Genomic DNA, 17,228 nt, shown 5'->3' with positions numbered 1-17,228 from the left:
ACACATGTGTCAAGGCTGCAAAAGGTTTGGACTTCCAACAACCTTCAATCTTTCTCGATTTCACTCAGTTTCAGTACAAATCATGGTATATAGATGTGTATTTATTTGTGGGTATATTTATTTATTTATTTACATTATTTATTGTTTTCTTTGTTTCTAAACTCATAATCAGTTTCCCACTGATGGTTGATGACGTTCAAGCCTTTTGCGCCTGCTCCAATTGCAAGAATGACAAGGCCATAGAGAAAAAAAAAATAGAACTAGTAATAATTCTACAGTAGTATAGTCGAAACAGGCGAATTCAGCAGCTACATTTCTAAAGTAAAAAGAAGTTTACATTTTCTGCTTTTTACAGTAAGAGACTTTTGAGATTGGAAACCTTTTTGTCTGAATGCTCTCTCTCTCTCTCTCTCTCTCTTGTGTCTGTGTTTTGTGTCGTGGCACTAAGCTCACCGTTAAGGGCTTTGCTCTCTGTTGCAATCTGATCTGTCAAGAGGAATTTATACTGTATGAAACCTCTGCTGCTAAAAACAAATGTCTGCTGTTCTGGTTTTTTTTTCCCTCTCTGCTCCCTCCCTCTCTATCTTTTCACCCTGGTTTCCTCATAGTGTCTCTTGCCCCTCCTTGTCCTCTCGCTCTGTTTATCTCCCTCTACCTTGCTGCTGCTCTCATAGCTGCTCCCCCCAAAACTCAAAGGCCTTTTTGCAAATGTCGTGCCTCTCTCCATTGAACCTGTCTCTCCTTCAAAACCTGAGCTGGAAGCTTTGCCCCGTTTTGATTTCTTTTCTCGTCTCTAAGATAGCGCCGTTTCTGCGCGTGCGTGTGTGTGTGTGTGTGTGTGTGCGTGGCAGTGTGTGTGTCCAGACAAACCCTTGTGAGGTATGGTAGCTGATTCACCATCTTGTCTTGTGAACCCTTGAAATCATATGCTGAAAGTTATTTTTTCCCATCTGTTTTTTCGTACTAGGGAGTTGAGGGCCTTCATTGTCTACGCAGATTTTTGAGGATTTAAACTACATGTATTACATGATGGAGTGAAATTAAAAGCCATGCTTAACAACTTTAACCAAGGATACTCTATTGCTGCTACAATGCCAATGCATTGATGTCTAAAATGCATTAAAGTTACAGAAGGTAATTTGTTTAAAAAAAACAAAAAAACTCTGAACATTATTCTCTTCTGGGTTTGAATCAGTGAACAAGTTGAATTTGATGAGCTTAAGTATTTTCTAATCAACTATTATGCTAGGAGACTATTTAATTCAGCTGTCCTGTTTAATTCAGCTTAATTCAATTTAAATAATTATGTTGCTCCTATCATTTTTCTTGCTCTGAAGCAAATGTGTGCTGTATGTGCCCCGTTCCCTTTTAACATATGCGTAACTGATATGTTGCAGAAGAGTTTATTTTATTTTTTTAATGTGTATGACTGAAAATGTGACTGTTTCAGGATATGAATCCGGTTTATTGATGAGTTTGTTTGAGGTTTCTGATGGTTTGTCAGTTTCAGCGTCAGATTGTCCGCATCGTTCCCCTCCCAACACCATCCTCCTGTGTGCTGAGCAAACTCACTGCACATCACTGTTGGAAAAAGAAATCTTGCATGTTTGTTACTGAAGTCCTTCTGTTGTGTGTGTGTATGCTTTCTTCTGTTCTTGTGTCTTCGCTGATCCTCCGAGGGGGAAACAACATGTGATTCTGGGTCAAAGGTGAATGTATCATTCTTGTGCGCTCTGTGTTGTCAGGTTTGTTGTGGACAGGTGTTCATTATCTTGAGTTGACTTCTGGATCGTTGTGAAAGGGCATGCTAGTGGTAAGATGACTGTATGTACTACAAGATGTTATCAAGCAGGGGTGGTCAAATCTGGTTTTTGGGGCGGGGGGGGGGGGGTCACCAGTTCCTTACCTTAAGTCATTGACAAGCCAGACTCCACTCACCCAGTTTCAGATTTGAAAACCTCTGCCACTAAACAATATGTGGAGGTGTGTGTAAAAAAAAAAATTAACTGTCCTCGATATGATTTATTTTGATGAGGAAGGTTCAACAGAATGCAATGTAACAGTGCAATGTGAAGGTGGATTCCTCTGGCATCTACATGCTGAATAAAGAGTTTCATTTGAACAGCTATGGTGCTTCGTTCAGTTTGTTCAGTGTCTAAATTTGGATGCACCCAGCTACACCAGCAGATGGCGCCATTTAGGGACTGGTCACAATAGACATGAGTTATTCAAAGCTTTTTCAGGAGCCTTATTGTTTTATTAGGACTTATCTCTGAAGTGTTCCTGTTCGTTTTGCATGTGTTTGGGAAGAAAGGTCACACTAAGATTATCTATGCTGGGTTTTTTGGAAAATCCTGGATATGAGAATTAATAGTCATAATAGTGAATAGTCAGGGAAACTCTCTTTTCTCTTGCCTCCTCCACATGCAGGTCAGAGGTCGGGCTCAGCTACAGAGCAGCAGTCTGGAGCTGGTAGGGGTTCAGTGTCTTGCTCAAGGACACTTCGGCAGGGCGGATGCCACCCAACATGGGACTTGATTTCCGTAAACACAGGCCAAGATGTTTAATATAGTCTTTATTACAATATTTACAAAATCTTACCACTATTAAATGCTGCTGTAACAAAGCCAACAGATTTTAGCCACAGACTTCACATTTGTATATATACATGAATATGAATGGTGTTTTTCTAGTATGTGTGTGTGTGTTACAGATGCTTGTCAGAGAGCTGCATCCTGTCCCAGACTTGGCAGGAAATACCAACACACTGACAGAGGGATAGCAGAGTGACGTCTTGTACTTAAACACTCAAAAAGACAATTTAAACTATACCACAAACTGCTAAAACCAGAAGGTACATCTGATAAAAATGTGAAATGAGGTAAGCTGTCTACAGCTTTCTTTTTTTGTGTTATCAGGGAATGGGATAAATGATGATTGTTAGTACCATATATTCACTGGATCGAGAAGATATAGTTTTCTTGAACAATACCTAGGATAAATAATCTTTATAAAACAAATAGTAAACATTAAACACAAAATAGCTTTGATCTAGTTCACATTAAGCTCAACAAATATTATATCCCCAAAACAAGAATACATGAAGGTTTCAGAGGGTTATTTTCAGAAGTCATTCCATTACCGATAACTCATCACCTGCTATAAATCACAAGCACCAACACACAGAGTATCTGCAGAGTATACAAAGTCCAATTCAGTACTGGTAACGCAGAATGCATTGCGTGTGGGCCACATATAGAGGTGCTTTTTTCTGCTCTTTGGTCTCCAACCACAGAGAAAAACTCTTCCACCACATCAGGTGACCTACATGTGACCAACCTGTTGGTCAACATGTAGATCTGTCTCAGGTGGATATGCTCAGGGTCTTGCCCTTGAAGGTCATGAAGTAAAGCCTGGAGCCCGCAGACTTAGACATGAGGAGGAAGAGGAAGGGGTCTAGACAGGAATGGAGGCAGCACAGGCACACCGCCATGTTAAAGTACGCGTAGAAACTCTCCTTTCCGTCCACAGATAGACGCACGTAATGGAGGAAGTGCAGGACTCCGGCGGGGGCGAAGCACAGCAGGAAGATAACGAACACGAGCGAGCTGGCCTTGATGTACATGGCCCAGTCGTGGTGCGAGCGGTTGAGCTCGCGGACGATTCGGACGTAGCACACGGCCGTCACCGCCAACGGCAGCAGCAGGCCCAAGAAGGTCAGGCCCAGGTTGTAGTAGAGCAGGGGCATGTGGGAGCTGTAGTCCAGCGGCAGGACGTCGTGGCAGGTGGTGAGGCCCAGCTGAGGGAGCCGGTAGCTCTGCCGGACCAGCAGCTCAGGAACCGCCGCCGCCCCGAACACTCCCCACACAGCCAGGCTGGCCCAGGCGGCGCAGGCCCTCTTCGGGAGCCGTTTGTACAGGAACGGGTGCACCACAGCCAGGTAGCGCTTGACGCTGATGCAGGCCAGCGTCTGGGCCGAGCAGTAGAGGTTGCCATAGAAACAAGCCGTGACCATTCGACAGGCGGTCTCTCCGAGCCCCCAGTGGTTGCCATGGAGATGGTAGCGAGCCTTGAAGATGAGGGAGAGGAGGAGGAGGAGGTCGGAGAGAGCCAGGCTGCAGTAGAGGATGGCAGAGGACACCTTCCTAATTTTAGTGGCCAGTGCGCACAAGATGGCGGCGTTGGCGGGGATCCCAACGGCAACAACCAGAATATAAATAGTGGGGATGACCCGCGTGCTCAGGCGACCGCGGAGGTATCCTGCTGTGCTGTTGCTTAGTAACCGTAGGGCTGGAGGGGCGTGATCGCTGGGGAGAGATGAATGGGGAGCCTGTGTCCCGTTTAAGGGAGAGGCGAACTTGGTCTGAATAACTTCTGGTTCGCCTTTAAATGTCCGAGGCCCAGGGAAGGCCACTTCAGAGATGTTCCTCCTGCCTCTCCCTCTCCCTTTCCCTGTTTCCAACACAGGATAAAAGAGTTAATATTTATGTTAGAGTGTACTACAGTATATTTTATCACAATCAATTTAGAATTATTGGACCACCATTATTATAAACCATACAATAATACACTAATATACAGATATCATCCTGCATCCATAATGTTGACAGGTTTTTTTGGAACTACTAGCTAGACAATAGCATACAAAGGTGGTTTGACACGGAAGAGGAACTGTCTCATTTGACATCTCATTTGAGTAGAAACATACAACAAAATGTCAAAAAAATGCACTACTGTCCTTGTATCACAACTCTATATTCAGCTGAACCTGAAATTGAAACTGAAACATTTTTTGGGGTTCTATTTATTCATAAATAGTGTCTGAGTTGTCAGCAAATTGCTTTCATAAAATATTACAGTTTGGTGAAAAAGTTGGTGGACACTGCAAACATCCAACATTTTTATTTTTGAATAAGCTAAGTAAAAAGTAGAGTTGTGATAAAAAGTGGTTGTGATAAAAAAAACAACAATTTAAACATTTAACATATCATGCTACTCTTAAGCTTAACTTCAGAAACTAAGTATCACTTACCTTGTGTGACATCTAGAAAGAGAAAGGAGAGTAGGAAAAAGAGAACGAGCTTTCCCATTTTTTTTCCCAATTGTCCAACAGCACTCAACGCTAAGAGGCAAATCAGTCTGGTGTGTGATCAGCTTCACATGTCTTGACTGTTCGGCGTCACCTCTGTCCGGTGCTGGGGTCGCAAACACCTCCCCTTCTTCTCTAATGCCTCCAATCAGCCCAAGCTGGAACAGAAAAAAACTTGACATCATACCCACATCGGTTCAACAGGAATGTGCTTAGGCGTTTGTTTCTGTTGTAACATGCACACAGTGTTTCAACATTCAGTAATCTACCTTTTTATTTATGTTGTGACAGGTGACAGTGCTATAACATAGTGAAGCACATTTTATTTTTTATATCTTTAGCATAACCTATTGACTGTACTGTTACTTGACTTAGAAAAACTAGATTTTTTTATGTAAGATCTGCATAATTGAGCAATTTGCCTATGCAACATTGTCAAGTAAATGACTCCATTAATATACATCACTATTATAACCAAATGTAAGGCTTTCTTTATTTCTGTGGTTACAGTTTATCTGTCCCTTTTGTCCCAGCGATGTGATGTCTACAGGCAAGTGGAGTGACACACAACACACACTCAAGGGAGCCGCAACAGAGGAAATGTCTGACTGCAGTTGATAAGCTTGTCTGAACTTGAGCAGTTTTGTTTAGTCTTCTCTTCCGCTCAGTTTTTTTTTTACAGAGGAAACTTTTTTCATTAAAGACCTTTTACTGTCTTATTTTGTTTTATACACAAACTACGAAACCTGTGATGCTTCAGCTGTCCAAACTTCTCAAAGAATAACAAGTGAAATAAAAGCCTCTCGGTCTATCTGTCACTGTCCTCTAACCACAGTTCATTTGGGATGAGTCATATCTGAACGACGTTTGTCCTATTTCTAAAACTGTCTGAGGCTTTGCAAATGTTTCATAGATGCGTTTTGATGATAAGCTCCCCTCAGGTTTGCTCCTTTCCTGTGTCTCATTGTCATGTTTAGAGGAAACTTCAACCACTTTTGTTTTCGACAACATAAAAAAAACTCTCTTATTGGCTATAGCACTATAACCTTTTGGACAAGGGATCAAGGGATGCTATTTATTTTTCATTTCATGCTGTATGATTATCATTCATGATTATTTAAGTTTCCCCATCTGCACGTGCTGATAACCATTTTATAACTTATCACTAATGTCCAGCTGATCACAGGTGTGACCTTTGACACACTGTCTTGTTTCACCTCTTGTGTTTATGCGGCATGCGGAGAGAGATGTAGCTAGCATCAACATCTGTGTGAACCCAGCTTCGCCACAGGCAGAGACCCTCGCAGTGCGTGAGACGGCCACTTCTCGCCCGTGACGTCACTGCTGACATGCAGCTGAAAACAACAGGGATGACTCATAGTGAGGATAAAGAAATGTAATAATCTATTCCTGCAGTCCACTCGGTCATAAACAAAAATGTCATGTTGCTTCCTTATTTGACCGGAAAAAAAAGACAGTGATGTTATTGTTTACTGTAACATTCACAAATGGCCAACAGTCTGTGAACACATGCCAGACACAAGCAATTTGTTATAAGTCAAACTTCAGCAAACTTCCACAAAAACATACACTATGAATAACTGTTTTTCCAACACACCATTAGACTTAATAGTCTAAATACACTTATTATGAGAGAAAGGTATTATTTTAGTGCATAAAACGTATCCAGCATTTCTGTCACCAGTTATTCAATGCCACTAGATGAACAAAATCACACGTGAAAACAATTGTAACACACACAGAAATCACACAGATCTATTTCAGAGCTTTCTACAGACAAAGGACTGTGCATGAGAAACAGATGTTTCATGTTTCAACAACATTTAAAGCTGCAAACATCTGTCTCCTCTAGTACCTTGCGTGGGGCAAGGTACTGTAATAATGCTATCTGCTTCTTATTTTCCAAGCAGGCAATAGATAAATTGTAGATAGAAGTATTTTGAATATTCAAATGTGGGATATTAATTTTACCTGATGCTTTCCCCTTCTTTAAAGCATTAATAATTTTGAGTCTGAGAGAACACATTTGTATTAAACCATAAAAGCAGGGTTCATATTAATTAATTATGAATTACTCAAAATCAGCCCAAACATGGAGAGATATAACTGATATATAGGAGACTACATGCTGGGCATGGCCTTGCTCTGTTTCTAGTTAAGACTGACCCAGTTCTAGTTATAAAAATATCTAAAGGGGAGCAGAATGGGTCTTCCCTGGCAGACTTTGGTTCCAGTGAATCTGTGAGTCATTAGAAGGGATTAAATCTTTGTGACTATTCATCACAACTCACAACACTCTTTGCCAGTCTTGCCAGAGAGCACTGACAATTTTCCCCACCAGAGGGCAATATTTCCTTTTTTTACAGCTTTTTTGATAGCTTCATCTTTTTCATTTCAAAGTTTTTTCATGTATTTTGTGATTCTAGGAGCCACGTTATGTCTTCACCATCTCTCTTCTTATAGATCCTATAGTTCTTATGAATTAATTTCTGGACCTAACTGCCCCAAGTCCCCCAGTATACACCTGTTGTTGCTACAGAAATCAGATGTGGAATAAACCTAGCAAGTACTAACTCCCCATTTAGCCTCATTAATCAAGACTGGGTTGTCAGGGTCATTGCCAGTTCTCACAGATAAAGGATAATAGCTCACATAATTGGTCCAGTTGGATGTTTTCCTGTACTGCTCTTTCTTTCTTGGCCTCTGCACCAGTTACATAAACTTCCTTCAACCATTTTGTGAAACTGGGCCGTATTTTAGTTAAAAAAAAAAAAAAAAAGAAGCAAAACATATAAACATATTGCTCCTTCTCTGCCCTTGGCCAGCCTGTTTTTTTTTAACTAAAGTTTACTAAAGTCACATTTATTTATAGATCACTGTTACCAAACATGTCCATGTCTGTCACAAATTGCATTAAAGAAATAAATAACCGTAACAAGAGATATTAAAAAGAAAGAACAAACATATGTCTCAACTTTTATGATATGATTTTAACAATTTAAATATATGTTGCTGATGCTTTTGACACTTAATTATTCTACAATCAAAATGATCTCACTTTGGCTTTCACAAACAAACATAAAGCTAAGTTCCATTTCTAGCAGTCTTGCAGTGAAAAAGAGCAGTAAATACCATATTTGTCTGCAATAAAAGTACATCACCAGCAAAAGCAGTGTTTAGTCCATTCTCTTACCAATATATTATAATTTGATTTTCCTCATATGCAGCAATATTGCTTGAGGTTTAATTTTTGCTGGCAATTTTTCAAAATACACACATGGCAGAAATGATTGTTAGCTTCGCCACTTTCAGCAGCTGGACTCAACATTCAGCACCACTCTTTTTTCCATTCTATCTTCAACATAAACACACAAACATGTACCTTTGTTTATGAATGCATCGCCCTGCAAAGTTTACTTTCTATTGAATTCATAAGTTTATATATTTTTTTATCCCAGACACTCACATAGCATGCACCTTCCCCTGTCTGATGAACCAAATGCATGAAGTTCCTCTCTCAATAACCCAGCATTCTTTCTCTCTTTTTACACACACACACACACACGCACGCACGCACACACACACACACACACACACACACACACACACACACACACACACACACACAGCTAAATGAGATCTCCTATACTAAGCACACCCATAATACGTTTTTGAGAGGTATCTCTTTGTCTCCTGCAAATCTTTTCTGTTTTTTAGTTGTTGTTTTCAACTCCCAATCTCTATGTATTATATTCCATCTACCTACCTACCTGTTACATAATGTTGCTTTTTTCGCTTAATATGTGTCCTAAACTAAACTAAACTAAACTAAACTAAACTAAACTAAACCCTACCACTTTATTTTCTGGGTCAACAATTTCCTAATAATTTCCTAGAAAGGAACTGTTCATTTCTTAGGAGGTTTCCTGGAAAGAAGCATGAAATGATGTAGTAGTTTTAGAAAATGTCAACAGTCTGGTGGAATCAACGCTTTTAAAAGAATTTCCTGGAAAGAACTGCAAAACTATAAACTATTTATTGGAAAAATAATAGGCAGAGGTCAATTTGGTAACCAAAGTCATTATTCATATAATTATATAATATAGTTATTTGTTGAATTCCTTCCTCTAATTTCTAATTTTCTACATAACTACTACATAATTGCATGGTTCCAGGGGCGGACTGGGGCAAAAAAAATGGCCCGGGAATTTGTCCCTGGTCAGCCCACTCTCTGGACAAAGCATTTGTCGGGGGGTCTGGGTCTTTAGAGACCTGTATTCCTGCATTCTTGAGAATTTCACTATCACTAAACGAGCCATTAAAATACATTTTCAAAACTAGAAACACCTATCTAGCTCTCCTCAAGTAAGGTAATCACCTCACCTGAGCCCTTGAGTACAACAAATAAATGATAGTGTACATGTAACATACAAGCCTAGTGGCTGTACAGACCATGCATCTGTGATTTTTTTTCGATTCGTGTCATCTTTGCAAAAAAAAAAAAGCTCTCTGCACTATAGACTTGTCTGTCTTTTGCTGGGGGTGAAAACTGAAAAAGCGGTCTAAGGCCTCTGATTTTGGCCTTGTAAAAAAAAAATCAACATTTGAAGGGGCACTGACTTCCTGGCCCTGGCTATCTCTGTCAACAGCAGCTGGATTATCCTCAGCCTAGATGAGTAATGATTATTATGTTAGTATACCACTTAAACATAACACTATCAGTATAATATTAAAATGGTAGTATTTAATATTAGTACATAATGTTAGGATGTTAATATACCTTTATTAGTATACTAGACCTAGTAGTACTAGTGGTAGCAGCAGTCATTGTAGTAACAGGCTAATTTCAACTAGACAGTACAGCAGGTTGAGAAATACAGAGCCCACATTTATCATTTTAGTAGTTTTTGTTTCATTAAACCCGGAAAAAAGATCCGATTTGTGGTTAGTGTAAGCTAATCGAACAAAAAACAGTAAGCCATCATATTAGAATGTCTCATTGATACCTGTGTAGCTACCTCATTTGCGACTGATATGGCTAAAAAGCAAGCTAGGCAAATAAGCCTTATCATTCATCAACCTTACCATGTCACTGGTGCTTTGCCTGGGCTCTGGGGGCTGTGCTGGCTCTGACTCTGACTCTGCTGTTTGCCCTTGCCCTCATCTCTGCTGTCTGTCTCATTGCTGGGCTCACTATGTTCACCCTTGGACGTATTGTGTTGTTCACCGCTAGTACTGGGGCCATCCTCACTGCCGTCTCCACTGGTGGTGGTAGAACTAGCACCAAACGAATAGGCAGTAATTTTGAGGCACTTTGCTGCATCTGCCTCGAGTGACTTCTTTTTTTCCCCCTCAGCTTTTCAGCACCACCCTTACGTTTGGTAGCATGTTTTTTTTTATCCGTTTTAACGCACCGATACACGGGCTAGGGGTTAGGTTCACGTTGTGATGTGTAGTGTCTGATTGACAACAGCGATGGGAAAGCGGTGGGAGAGACCCACGTGGACCAAAGTTAACTGGCTACGAGGTAGGGATATGTGAAACTAGGCTATTTGGTAGACAACAGCCCAGTGGGCACAACACTATGGGCCAGTCGATCTAGGCACATACCAATCGATTTTCAGCTGCAGGTTTTTTGGTCTCTATTTTAATACTATGTGGTTTATCGGCCCAATTGTCCAGCGGCCCACCGGGAAAACTCCCGGTACTCCCGATGGCCAGTCCGCCTCTGCATGGTTCTATCTCGGAAACTTCTACCACCAACTACCAACTATCAACAACCATTGAACTCTTTCTCTGTTTTCCCTATAATTAGAACATAATGTAATGGTTCTTTCCAGGCAACTTCCAAAGAAATGAACAGTTCCTTTCTAGGAAATTATTATATTGACAGACCCTGTTGTCTAACCCGTACCCATTGGTGAAGCACCAGTCAGTCACCCAACAGTTTGACAAAGTGAGTCTATAGACTTTACCACTTGCTCTGACTGGGAGAGGCCTTGAGAAGATTAACACTTGTTTAAATGGACACAGAAAACAAAAAGGCATTGAGGGTAAATGTACAAAACAATCTGTCTGTGTGAAACACCGCCCTGGACCCGTGCCAGTGGCTGCACTTTGTATCTAAACTCTCTCAGGCAGTATCCTGCCACCTCCCTGGAGCAGGAATGGGCTGTTGTTAGTTTAGGAAGGCCCGGCCCAGCAGGAAGGAGGAGCAGCATGACCTCTGCAGTGGACGTTATGTTCAGCTGCACCATACTGTAGAGTGAGTCCAATGGCAGAGTACAATGGCTTTACATCTCAAATGTTCATATTTATAATTGGGTTGAGAGATATTGTGTTGCAATGCTCTGAGATGGTAAGACAGCTGTTCTGAATTGATCAGAGAAGCTGTTTTGGATTGTAAAAATCCAAAACAGGTTGCTGTCGTAAAGTTTTTCTGTTTGTGAGGAAATGGACTTAGTCTGGCAGTCTGTGAATTCAGAGATTGTGTCCCCATGGGTCCTTACAAGCTAACACAGTCAGGATGAATGAGTCAGACTACACCCCCCCTCCCCCCACCGCTCCACCGCCCACATTATCTACCTCTTTCACACACTCTCTTGACACCTAACGGGAAGAATATAACAAACACATTTCCCTCTCTCTCTCTCTCTGTCCCACACTTTTTGTTGAAAATATTATTGTACTCTGTTCTCAGTTCAGTGTTTGATCATGATAAACCTCCCAGTTGCAGACACTGTACCACATAAAGGTAACTATATCTATTATCATACTTACATGAGTTCAGATTTTTGATCTTGTGGTTTTGAAGCCTATGGAGCAATGAAAACTGCGTTGTCATATATACAACATCATGTGATCTCCAGGAAAGAGAAGCCATTAGGATCTGAATGGCTCGTTTACATGATCCAGGAAACAAAGACATCCGCTATACACAGAGAAAAAAAGGAGAGAAGACTACAGAGAGAACTTCTTGTAGGCTATATGCATTTGTTGGTGTCTAATCAAACTAATCAATGTCTAATCTGTCACTCAGGGTCAGAGTGAATGTGCCCCTATCCATGTTTGGAAGGCTGACAAAGAGATGGAGCAGAAATGGCAAACATCGTTGGAGGTCGTTGGAGTTGCAACAGCTGTATCTTAAATTATTCAAAGTCTATTCCTTTATCAGCCAAAAGTGTGTTCAGTTCTATAATCTGTGATATTTTCCAGCAACTGACCTCCCAGCGATTCACTGTCCATCTGGTGTGGCTTGAACTGACTGTCCTACAAACAGAGGAAGCAGTTAAGCATCTCAAGGGGGATGTTGTCTAATAATGTTATGTTTATTTTACACAATCTGAACTCAGTCAAGCCTTGAAAATGCACTGGTGGATGTTTTCATCCAATTTACCCACTCCTTTTCAACAGTAGCCTACTCTGTCTTCTCTTATTCAAGTAACAACAGCAGCAACAACAACACCAACAAAAACTATTTTATTTATCCTTTACATAGTAATAACCTATAGTCCTGTTTAGGGTTGCAAAATTCCGGGAATTTTCAAAGTTGGAAACTTTCCATGGGAATTAACGGGAATTTATGGGAATTAACGGGAATAAACCAGGAATTTACTAAATTGAAGGTATGCTCTTAATAGGGAACTTAAATATAGTTGGGGAAAATATATTTTAGCATAATCCTGACTAAAACAACCAGGTATCATGCAAGTACAGTTGAATATCTATGCTATTCCTCAATCACATGCACATAGCACACTGCTTACTGCAGGGCTATTGAGACCACGCCCCCTACATGCACTGTGCATTCCTGTGCATTTTTGTTAATTTTTGAATGGGTTGGGTCGGGGGGATGAGTAATATTTAACTCAACATTCATGTTTTTGTTCTTCAATGAAAGAATTGATTGTTCAATAAAATATTTAACACTTGATAAAGTTCTACTTACAAATAAATCTGTTTTAATTGTATTATTTTGGATGGATGTCTGCTTATAACAAAACAAATATTTATGCTTGGATATGATACCTTTCCATTAAATTACCCTCAATTCCCAGTTAGTTCCCATATATTCCCATTAATTCCCATAAATTCCCATAAATTCCCATAAATTCCCATAATTCCCATGGAAAGTTTCCAATTTGGAATATTTCCAAAATTCCCCAGCTTAACTTCCCATGGAAATTTACCGGAAACTTTCTGGAAATTTACCGGAAATTTTCCACCCCTTTGCAACCCTAGTCCTGTTGATCTGGGTAGGCAATCTATTTTCTGGTTTGCATTATAAATACAAGTTCTAGGCTAATGTGTTTAGAATATAAATGTCCTAGTTAATCTTTAATTTCTGTTTCTCAAATCAGACAAACTAGGTGGCAAGTTAAATAAGATGAAACTTGAATGATTCATGTGGGGAAATTGAGCAATGGTAAGGTAATTTTGCTTTTTCATAGTAAATGATGAAAAATTAAAAGAGTAAAAACAGAGTAAGGCCAAAATCTGCAGCATACATTTCCCCTGCCAGAATGGCCTTGCTACTGTTGATCCATACTGGTGAAGTTACTCACAAAATGTAATCCATTAGATTACTGATTACTTGATTAAAACTGTAAACATAATGTACTGAATAATTCACACATGGCTTGCTTTCAGTACTTTTTGTTTTACTGTGTCTAAAATAGAATAGAATATAAACTGTGAGGTTTCCCATTTCTAGACTGGATTTTAATTTTCCATTTAATTTCTATTTGTCATTTTATTGTTATATCATAGGGATCACAATCAATAAAAAAAAATCTTCTTTCTTAAGGATATGGTTCCTTAAGAAAAGAAAGTAAAGTAATTAAATATAAAGTAGCCTACTAATTCTACAATATATATTATTTACATTATAGTGAATCCATAGGAGATAAAAAATAAATCAATAAAAAATACCGTTAAGTATAAGCTTACTATTGAGTACTATAAGTACACTATAAGCTATAGCCTACCCATTGGAATATTATATAATTATTAGAATGATGCCATAGGAGACAAAAAAAAAAGAAGAAAAAAAGCAGCCTACATTAAGGTCACCATAAACATCTTTGAGTACCACAGGCAGACTATAAGTTCCAGCTGGAATATTACAGGAATATTACACTGTTTAGGAGGGGGAAAAAAGAATAATCAGTTTGGCCGAGCTTTGGCAGATCATGGACTAAAAACAGCTTATCTTCTCTTATCCATGTCCACTTATAATAAACGGGCCTTCTTGTAAGCCCAAAACATGGTAGATGGTATCTGGGTGTTGTGTTTGATGGGAGGAATGACATCAGCCGATAGGAACTCGTTGCTCAGCTCTGCGTCAGAGGCGGCTGGGGCGCAGACAGGGGGCGTTCCGGTCCGGACCGACCGGACCGTGGCCAGAGAAAACAGCTTTACACTGAGTGGACGAGCACGAGCGGGGCTGTGAAGAGAAAAGACAGAAACAAAATACGCCGCCAAACGACATTCAAAGACCAGTTTTAGGAGTTTGCCTAATACAACGTGTTTGCTGCAATGTTTTCCAAAACTTTTCTGCTGTTTCTGGTATCTGCGCATGCTGCCTCGGCTGCAGTATATAACGGTAAGAAGGCTTGTCTAGGCCTATCCCAAGGTACTGCTTAATGATTTACTTCATTTAATCATTACTGAACGATGTAGCTGTTTCATGCACATAGCTAAAATAGATGGTTTCATTGGTGGATTCTTAAATCTCAAATAGATTGCCACAGATATCTAGGCATATTTAAAACCGTGTAGACATTTATCAATGAAAAGAAAAATACATTAGATGAAAAAAAAATGAGAAGAAAGAAAGTACACAATAGCCTACTCTTCATATGATAGTTATTTCTCAGATTGCTCTGACTCATTCTGGATTTGATTTCTCTCCCCAGGCACCTCAATTGTGAGGACCTTTGCCATAATTCACAAGGCAGTCACAGATGAACCTCTAGACCTGGAGAAACTTCTCCGAGATGATGATGTTGTTACCATCATGGATGGCTCCAGAAGTGGCCTGCCGGTCAGAGTTGTTAATGGAACAGCCAAGGTTAGGACCAACAGCAGCAGGCAGGTGATCTCAGATGAGGCGCAACTGTTCCTCACTGGCCCTATGTCCACCATCTTCATTCCCTCCTTCTATACACTTGTCTGCCTTATCAGTGTGCCTCTCAACGCCATTGCCGTGGTAACCTTCACTCGGCAGATCCGACCCATGAAGCCAGCAGTGATCTATATGCTTAATCTAGCCTGCGCCGACTTGCTCTTTGCCCTGCTACTCCCCTTCAAGATCTCCTACCACTTCAGTGGCAACAACTGGACATTTGGCCCGGTGATGTGCCGTGTGGTCACTGCAGCCTTCTACTGCAACATGTATTGCTCCGTTCTCCTCATAACTTGCATCAGTGTTGACCGACTGCTGGCTGTAGTCTATCCCATCAACTCTCTGGCATGGCGGAGGCCCCGGGGCGCAGTCATAGCCTGTCTAGCCATGTGGATATTGGCCTTGGCTGGCTCTGTGCCCCTAGTCGTCTCCGAGCAGACTGTTCACTTAAAAGAGATGGGCATCACCACCTGCCATGATGTCCAGGACCTGGCTGTGCTACAGTGGCACTACAAGATCTATTTTTCCACCATCTGCTGCACCCTCTTCTTCCTGCCTCTGCTCATCACGATGGTGTGCTACAGTCGGGTGATCTGGACACTTACCAGGGTCCCACACGGGGTTGCGGGACGTTCACGCAGAAAAGCAAGAGCAGTGGTGATGGCGCTAACAGTGCTGGTGCTATTTGTGGTGTGTTTCACCCCTACCAACTGTGTACTGTTGGCACACTACCTGCAGTTTAGCCACGGAGCCGGAGAGGTCCCTGACGGCACCTACGCAGCCTATCTGGTGTTTATGTGTTTGGGGAGTCTCAGCTGCTGCCTGGATCCCCTGGTCTACTACTTTGGATCGTCCCAGTGCCAGAGACAACTGTCCAGCGTGCTGGGATGTCGCAAGGGTATGGAGGGAAGAATTCATTCATCTTCTGGTTCATCTAGGTCCACCACTAGAACGAGTCTTAAATCCAGCCTTAAGAAAAGCAAAACAAACACTCCAATCACCAAGATGGACTCCTTCCAAGCGAACCTCAACAGCCAATACAAGAAGCTACTGGTCTGAGGGATTGACATGTTGAGTAGCATGGATCAAAATTACTTACTGACTGTTACCTGTGACCACATTTTACAGTGCTATGAAACAACTCCTTTAATATGAAGTTCAAGGCACATAATAGATAGCAAAGATATCTCTGAGCACAAAGAAAGCTGTTTAGGGTTTAGTCTATATAACAGTTTTTCTTTCAAGATTATAAAGGCATAATAAATGAACCTATCATGCTGACAGAAACAGCACGCTTCAACTGTAATTGAAAGTTGGAATGAGAAATCATGCTTTCATAACAGTGAATATTTACTGAGAAACCTGCCTTTTGAAGTGAGCACAACAGACACTATGAGGAAATAATTGAAGAAGTTGGATGAGAACAAACTTCTTCTGAAACTTCTCATGCTTTCATCATTGCGCTTACGTACATGAGCTTCAAGTGAATCAATGTGTATTACAATTAAGCCAAATGGCAGAGACCATTTACTATTATGTCTCGTTTGTCTTGTATTATTTTCAACAGTTGTTTACTAAAAAGAATATTTTCATGCACTTGAGCTTAACTGCATGCACTTGTGTAAAGCAACGTTACAACACTACTTATTTTGTACTTTCTTTAAATATATATTATGTAGCACTTTTGTCTCTGACTACTATGAGTGTCCATGTGATAGTGTTTGAAAGATAACCCGAGAAAGTGACAGTAATATGATGAGCAAACATATGAAGAGAGTCTATGCTGCTGTAGTTTGTTTCATGCTGCTCCCTGCTGGTGGAAAATGTATATGTGTCCTATGTAACAGGCTTTTCACTTTAAACTCTGCAGGGTCTTTTTCCCTCCAGTAGGTAGTGCTACATTACCATTTACACAAAAACAGTAACTCTCTCTCTCTCTCTCTCTCTCTCTTCAGAGTTATATACAGGTGTGGAGGGAATGGAACTAATAAC

General features: G+C 40.6%; 2 protein-coding genes across 2 annotated transcripts; one reads left to right on the top strand and one right to left on the bottom strand.

The window, feature by feature from the left end:
- Nucleotides 1–2,409: 2,409 nt before the first annotated feature.
- LOC139641881 (proteinase-activated receptor 3) lies at nt 2,410–5,182 on the bottom strand. Its single transcript, XM_071516502.1, has 2 exons — nt 5,033–5,182; nt 2,410–4,452 (listed from the first exon to the last, which is right to left on the bottom strand). The coding sequence occupies exons 1-2, from the start codon at nt 5,088–5,090 to the stop codon at nt 3,365–3,367; spliced, it is 1,146 nt and encodes a 381-aa protein (XP_071372603.1). The 5' UTR covers nt 5,091–5,182; the 3' UTR covers nt 2,410–3,364.
- Nucleotides 5,183–14,516: 9,334 nt separating this feature from the next.
- Nucleotides 14,517–16,917, top strand: LOC139641885 (proteinase-activated receptor 1-like). The gene is made up of 2 exons (XM_071516511.1): nt 14,517–14,714; nt 15,028–16,917. The coding sequence occupies exons 1-2, from the start codon at nt 14,648–14,650 to the stop codon at nt 16,293–16,295; spliced, it is 1,335 nt and encodes a 444-aa protein (XP_071372612.1). The 5' UTR covers nt 14,517–14,647; the 3' UTR covers nt 16,296–16,917.
- Nucleotides 16,918–17,228: the final 311 nt, after the last annotated feature.

This window comes from Centroberyx affinis, unplaced genomic scaffold (genome assembly GCF_046629955.1).
Source record: "Centroberyx affinis isolate AG114_WGS23_722 - 3 ecotype Tasmania unplaced genomic scaffold, CSIRO-AGI_Caff_v1 ptg000408l_1, whole genome shotgun sequence".
NCBI classification, from domain to species: Eukaryota; Metazoa; Chordata; class Actinopteri; order Beryciformes; family Berycidae; genus Centroberyx; species Centroberyx affinis.
This window is presented reverse-complemented; position numbering and strand designations above follow the sequence as displayed.

What these genes read in the sequence shown, in the direction of transcription:
- LOC139641881 (XM_071516502.1), bottom strand. Translation starts at nt 5,090, where the DNA reads ATGGGAAAGCTCGTTCTCTTTTTCCTACTCTCCTTTCTCTTTCTAGAT. An exon ending in CTTTCTAGATGTCACACAAG is followed by an intron (nt 4,453 to 5,032) that starts GTAAGTGATACT and finishes TGTTGGAAACAG; the next exon opens with GGAAAGGGAGAGGGAGAGGC.
- LOC139641885 (XM_071516511.1), top strand. Translation starts at nt 14,648, where the DNA reads ATGTTTTCCAAAACTTTTCTGCTGTTTCTGGTATCTGCGCATGCTGCC. An exon ending in CTCGGCTGCAGTATATAACG is followed by an intron (nt 14,715 to 15,027) that starts GTAAGAAGGCTT and finishes TTCTCTCCCCAG; the next exon opens with GCACCTCAATTGTGAGGACC.